Raw genomic sequence first — 6,969 nt, 5'->3', positions numbered from 1 at the left:
TATAAAAGTTGAGATGGCTGTTGTTGTTCTCTGTCCTGTTTATATCTACTATCTATATAGATATATTTACATAGATCTATCTATCTGTTTAGATAGATATATGCCGTTGCTGATGTTCGAACCCAATGCCATTTTTAGTGTTTCTACAGGCACAAGTTAAACTAAAAGAAATCATTAATGACAATCATATATACAGGACTTACTTAAGGCCCTCCTAACCTGCTCTGGGCAATTGGGACCATGGTAACGGGCACAAGAGCAGAGGTGGTAAGCCCTAGATGACATCAGCCTGATATCAGACCGTGTCGAGCAGGCACAGGGGCTCTTGACCAGAGTGTGCCAAGGTTGGTCCTAGGCTAAATGCCAAAACAAGTTTCCGGGTATATGAGATTCCAAAAAGCATCTGTAGTCAGGGAAATGAAACTGGTCGCTCATCGCCAGAGACACCAGGAGCTCCCAGCCAGCAGGCTGGTGATTTGGGAACCAATTCATGGGTACACATTAACATCTGCCCGTGTAATGTGTGTACATTAACATACTGCGGAAAGATGTAGATGCGGAAAACACTGGAGAACTGACCAGCTGTGTGGAGGCTGAAAAACCTGAATCACAAAGATTGCCTTAAAAACAATCAATAACCCAACAATCATACGTCTCAAAAGACAAATATGTATTTTGAGAAGTATTAGATGATAAATAAAAAATAAGTCTGGTGCAAATACCGGTGGTACACCGAATTCTGCGACCCACCGAAAAGTGTGGCCCCAGGGGGCGCTGTTGCACATTTTCTGCAACATGCACGTGTGCATTATAACAAAAACATAAATAAAACATAAGATCTCCCCCCCCCCCAGTGGGTATTTCTTTTCTTGATAATAACATTAATTCTAAACAGCATTTTACACAGTAGCCTATAATAGGAAATGCTCTAAGGTAAATCAGCGTAATTTAACACTGACTGTAGCTTTTTCCGGGTAAAGAAGCAACGGTGAAGGACCGTACTAAACGCCCTATCCATTGTATGGGTCTGTAAAATGCTGATCAAATCAATCAAATGTATTTATTAAGCACCTTTAATAAAAAGGTAATTGTTTGAGGGGAGATCTTATATTTTATGTATGTTTTTGTCATGCCTGTCTACGCTTCAAACTCGTGCATATTGCAGAAAATATGCAACAGCGTCCCCTGGGGTCATACTTTTCGGTGGGTCGCAGAATTCGGTGTAACACCGGTATGTACATTTTAATAAAAAGCTGCGTAAAATACAAATGTTTTTTGAAGAAGGTCATTTGCTTTGGTCGCACGCTCAATGTCTGAGAGTTGGTAGCTCTGAGTACCATGTAGAACAGGGGTTACCTACTTTTTGTTCCAAGGACAGGCATACTCATAACAAAAAATTGAGGACCGATAGTCAATTTAATGCCTTCATTTTAAGGTGCATCATGTTTAAATAAAGGATGTGGCTGTTTATTGAGAGGGTTTATGTCATATTCACAACAATTAAAGCAACAGCAATGAAGTGCTTGAGTCTCAGGCTCCCTTCAATAATGCAATAATATAAAATAATAACTATTTTATAAGAGAAGCACAAGAAAAGTCACCTGAGACTTCAATGAACACAAAAGCAGTGCAAAGCCACTGCATTTTACGTTTGGTTTAGCTTCAACTAGATGGCTACAAAGGCTAATTGTATGAATCTCCACTACAAATAAGGGTATGGAGTATATTTGTTGGAGGAAATAACATGACTCGTATGGCCTAAGTTATAAAAAAATTATATATGTATATATTTAAAAATACCAGTAATCAATTTTCTTTTGCCCTTTCTGTCAATACTTCAAGGCCCGGTTCTAACGGGTCCACGGACTTGCTCCGGTCCGGGCACCGGGGGTTAGGAATCGATTATGTAGGACCATGGACCTATAAAGAGTGTAGGACACATTTAATAAAAATAAATAAATAATAATAATATAAATAAATAAAATAAATGTGACAAACGTCATCTCAAGGGGAGACGAAAAATGAATTTGCGCATGCGCACAAACTCCAGGCTTTGTTGTTGCATTTCGCCATGGCGCTTAGCAAGACCTTTGGACAGAAACCTGTCAAATTTCAGCTCGAGGATGATGGAGATTTCTATATGATCGGGTCAGAGGTTCGTGTTTTACACATATCAATGATCAAAAGGTTGATGTTGTTGTGATAATATGGTTTTAGCACCGGAAGCTGTGGCGTCCGCTAGCCCACCAGCTAATAACTCATCTACGGTGGCTGCGACTCATTCATTTTTTCTGCGTTTGAGTTTAAACTTCGAGATAATACCAATGCTCTCCGTTTGTAATTTAAAGTATGATGTGGACGTATCCATTATTCTTGCTATTAAATTAACTCAATTCGTTCGCCTCATTGAGCGGTCTCTGTTATGGGTTAAGCTTCTCGTATAACAATTGTTTGACGTGATAACATGTCCTAGTTGTTTTTTATGTGTCCTTGTAGGTGGGGAACTACCTCCGCATGTTCCGGGGTTCCCTCTACAAGAGGTACCCGTCCTTATGGAGGAAACTAGCATCGGTTGAGGAACGGAAGAAGATAGTTGAATCATCACATGGTCAGTGAAACACCTGTCATCAGTGATGGCTGTCATCACCTGTCATTTTTGGCTGTATCTAATGGCCGTCCATGTCAATGTTTGTGTTTTCTGGTGTTCTTTTTGCTCAGATCACGGCTACACGTCATTGGCCACCAGCGTCACCCTGTTGAAGGCGTCTGAAGTAGAAGAGATCTTTGAAGGAAACGATGAGAAGTACAAAGCTATATCCATCAGCACAGAACCTCCAGCATACCTTAGGTAGGACGCTACCCAACATGGGCCTTCCTCTACAAATTCTGGTAAAGCACCAACCTAATATGGTCCTTTCCCTACCGACTACCTGTGTTCTACCTGTGTTCTAGGGAGCAGAAGGGCAAGAGGAACAGCCAATGGGTCCCCACCCTCCCCAACAGCTCCCACCATCTGGACGCCGTCCCCTGCTCCACCACCATCAACCGCAGCCGGCTGGGCCGCGACAAGAAGAGGACCTTCCCCCTCTGGTACTCTACCCCAGGGACCCACACAGCGTGCTGAACTCAATTAGAAGAGAATGTGTTGATATTTGTTCAATTATTGATTAATGGTCGAGAAACAATTCTACAATAAGAACAGGGTTTATGTTAAAATTGAGAACAACACATGCTCATGGTGGGTCCAACCCGTCATGTTGTATGTGCTTGTGCCCAACCAAGAACACTGGAGGTGTTCGTGTTTTTTTTGTGCCGGCCTAATCGGTGAAGTGAGTTGAAAGGGGGGGCGGCAGTAGCTCAAGAGGTAGAGTGGCTTGACTGGTAACCGGAAGGCTGCAAGTTCGATCCCCGGCTCCTCCTAGCCGAGTGTTGGTGTCCCTGAGCAAGGCACCACACCCTGACTGCTTCTGACGAGCTGGCTGTCAACCTGCGTGGTTGACTCCAGCAAAAACCCCTGAATGTGAATGAAAGTTTCACTGTCCCCACGTGACTTCTTACTTGCCCTTATTGTAGAGCTGTATTGAACAAACCAAAAGAAAAATGCATTTTTGTTGTCTTTGGGAGCCTATATTGTGAGTTCCATCCCCTGCCATAAATAACGTCTATCTCTCCTGGTGGGTGTCCAGCTTCGACGACCACGACCCCGCTGTGATCCATGAGAACGCCACCCAGGCCGAGGTCCTGGTTCCCATCCGTCTCGACATGGAGATCGAGGGCCAGAAACTCAGAGATGCCTTCACCTGGAACATGAACGGTAAATCACAGCCAGAACACAATCACCACTATAAGACCATCACCACCACACGGCCACCAGTATAACACCGTCACCACCAGGCCACCATCACAACGCCCACATCACCACAACACTGGCACCACTATAACACCAACAGCACCGCGTCACTGCCATCATCATAACACCGTCACCACTATATCACCAAAATCATCAAAGTCACTCACTCTGTTTGTTGTCCTTCAGAGAAGCTGATGACTCCGGAGATGTTTGCGGAGATCCTGTGTGACGACCTGGATCTCAACCCCCTGGCCTTCGTGCCGGCCATCGCCTCAGCCATCCGCCAGCAGATGGAGTCCTATCCCACGGACAGCCTGCTGGAGGAGCAGAGCGACCAGAGGGTCATCATCAAGGTGAGACCACCGGTAGATCAGGACTGATCGCTGGGACAAAGGACTGAAGCTTTGATACAGAAGTGATGAAGCACCGATCGTAGCTGTAATGATGAAATACAGCCTGTAGCTGTGATGAAGCACAGCTTGTAGCTGTGATGAAGTATAGCCTGTAGCTGTGATGAAGCACAGCCTGTAGCTGTGATGAAGTATAGCCTGTAGCTGTGATGAAGCACAGCCTGTAGCTGTGATGAAGTATAGCCTGTAGCTGTGATGAAGTATAGCATGTAGCTGTGATGAAGCACAGGCTTCAGCCGTGATAGAGGTGATAAAGTAACTGTGATTAACTACTGTAGCTTTGATAAATGACTGTAACTGTGTTAGGGAACGGGCTGGAGCTGCGATCGAGGACAGGCTGTAACTGTGATGACCTACAGTGGCATTAATTATAAGACAGACCAACTGTTATGATGAACTGTAGCATTGACGAAGCCCTGTAGCTGTGATAACCAACTACTTTAGCTGTGATGAAGGACAGACCGTGATCAAGAACTGTCCCTGTGCCCCTGCCAGCTCAACATCCACGTGGGGAACATTTCTCTGGTGGATCAGTTTGAGTGGGACATGTCTGAGAGGGACAACTCCCCAGAGAAGTTTGCCCTGAAGCTGTGCTCGGAGCTGGGCCTTGGGGGGGAGTTTGTCACCACCATCGCCTACAGCATCAGGGGACAGCTCAGCTGGCACCAGAGGACCTACGCCTTCAGGTACGCACTCTATACGCTATGCAGTGCAAAAAAGATTAACAGTTCTACGTACGGTATGTTTGCGAAGATCAAATTCAATTTTCAATTACATTTTATTACCACAATCACCAGTACAAACTCAAAGGGCTTAACATAACATATATTTATGATAATATTTATGAAATCATAAATGTATGATTTATTTTATTAATCCACATTGTGATGCAGAGAGAAAAAAATAGATCTTTGCAGTGCTGCACGAGTTCATACTTCCGTTTCGTGTTAACGTGTACACAACGGTGCAGGGTTTGCAGTGCAAGTATTGCAACAAATTGAAAATGCAGTGTTTAGATGTCCCCGGGTGTTTTAATTTATACTTTCTATACTTTCTGTGGAAACACTAGGCATCTTAGCTTGACTTTCTAAATAAAATAATTATTCCTTACACAACAATACATTCCATGTTCAGAAGTAAATAGGAAGGAAGGAAACAAGCTTGACATTTCTCCTTCATCCTCTCAATGACAACCTGAGGACAATAGGCACATGCTGTATAATTACTAGAAACAGTAAGGCCATCAATGGATGGAGAAATATTTGAAATGGCTTAAGTAATTGGTGCGTAATTTAGAATTGCGCAGGAGGAAAAAGCGTATCAGTCAGAAAAATTTAAGCATTTTTAATTCATTGTCACACACACACACACACACACACACACACACACACACACACACACACACACACACACACACACACACACACACACACACACACACACACACACACACACACAAACACACACACACACCCCTCCATCCAGAGTTTTGTGTGTTAGAGGTCTGAGCTGGAATGCTAAAACCTCATCATCTGGTGTTTGCTACTCTAAACGCCTGAGAACCGATCACTTTTGGCTCTGATGAGTTCATGACCTGCAGAAAAACAAACACACATTAATCTGGTCTCACTGCTTGGCCTGTGCTGTCGTGACCAGCAGACAGATTGAGATGAAGGAAACATGGCGATAAAGAACAGCCTGTGATAAAGACTGTACTGGACTGATAGAGGGCAGACTTTGATAGAGGACAGATGAACAGAGGACTGACTGACTGCTGTAGGACAGATTCAATGAAGGTGTGATTATGTGTTGTGCAGTGAGAACCCGTTGCCCACAGTGGAGATCGCCATCAGGAACACGGGGGAGGCTGACCAGTGGTGCCCCCTGCTGGAGACCCTGACCGACGCCGAGATGGAGAAGAAGATCAGAGACCAGGACAGGAACACCAGGTGAGGACCTGTTAGGGAGCAGGGCTCTCTTCCCAGCAACAGTTTGTTGGCTAACAGGACCAGCCTGATTCTGCTCCTTCCTGAGGACCTGGGAGTAGGCATAATGGGAGGTTATGGCAATTCTGGGGGTTCTGGGAGAAAATTCGTTAGCTGGAATGCTGTAATAATTCTGTGACATTCTGAGAGAATATTGAAATTCAAACTGGTTCTTGGAGAATATTGGATTTCTGGGGGACTGGGAGACTATGGGAATTCTGGGAGAATATGGGAATTCTGGAAGATGCTTCAGTTCAGGAAAAAATGGCAGCCTCTGAAGACAGTGTTGTGACCTGATGCTTGTTTTGTTTTGCAGGCGAATGAGACGGCTGGCCAACACCGCCCCCGCCTGGTAGCCCCTCCTCCCCCAAAAGCCAGTGCTGGCTAGCTCGCAGCTAGCTGACGGTACGAGGTCTCAAACTTTGGCGGCAATCGAGACATTCCTTCTGCTCGCTGGCCCAAATCAGGTTGTCATGTTGATCTGCGTGTTTAATTTAATTTTCAAATTCCCTGCTAGTTGACAGCGCCATCCCTCCCTGCCCCTCAGCCAATGACTGTTGTCTCCGCATCGCCCAATCACAGATAATATATGCTGTTGTTTTAGTTGTCTTTTTGTACAATTTAATAATTCTTACAAAATAAAAGTAAACAATCTCAATTTGTCTGTTAATATCTATACATCCTATATCATATGTATACCTGATTCATCTTGTATCTCGTCAAA

At 44.4% G+C, this 6,969-nt stretch overlaps 1 protein-coding gene across 1 annotated transcript; it reads left to right on the top strand.

Moving 5' to 3' along the window:
• The first annotated feature begins 2,057 nt into the window (after positions 1 to 2,057).
• Positions 2,058 to 6,887, top strand: LOC307073416 (SWI/SNF-related matrix-associated actin-dependent regulator of chromatin subfamily B member 1). The gene is made up of 9 exons (XM_079733233.1): positions 2,058 to 2,155; positions 2,497 to 2,608; positions 2,719 to 2,848; positions 2,953 to 3,090; positions 3,687 to 3,814; positions 4,037 to 4,203; positions 4,756 to 4,946; positions 6,078 to 6,209; positions 6,562 to 6,887. Exons 1-9 carry the CDS (start codon positions 2,072 to 2,074, stop codon positions 6,599 to 6,601), a joined length of 1,122 nt encoding a protein of 373 aa, XP_079589359.1. The 5' UTR covers positions 2,058 to 2,071; the 3' UTR covers positions 6,602 to 6,887.
• The last annotated feature ends 82 nt before the right edge of the window (positions 6,888 to 6,969 follow it).

The sequence above is a fragment of the Pollachius pollachius genome, assembly GCF_949987615.1.
Source record: "Pollachius pollachius genome assembly, chromosome: 1".
Lineage (NCBI taxonomy): Eukaryota > Metazoa > Chordata > Actinopteri > Gadiformes > Gadidae > Pollachius > Pollachius pollachius.
The sequence above is the reverse complement of the archived record's forward strand: the minus strand, read 5'-3'. Positions and strand labels throughout refer to the sequence as shown.

What these genes read in the sequence shown, in the direction of transcription:
- LOC307073416 (XM_079733233.1), top strand. Translation starts at nt 2,072, where the DNA reads ATGGCGCTTAGCAAGACCTTTGGACAGAAACCTGTCAAATTTCAGCTC. An exon ending in CTTCACCTGGAACATGAACG is followed by an intron (nt 3,815 to 4,036) that starts GTAAATCACAGC and finishes GTTGTCCTTCAG; the next exon opens with AGAAGCTGATGACTCCGGAG. An exon ending in CAGAGGACCTACGCCTTCAG is followed by an intron (nt 4,947 to 6,077) that starts GTACGCACTCTA and finishes TGTGTTGTGCAG; the next exon opens with TGAGAACCCGTTGCCCACAG.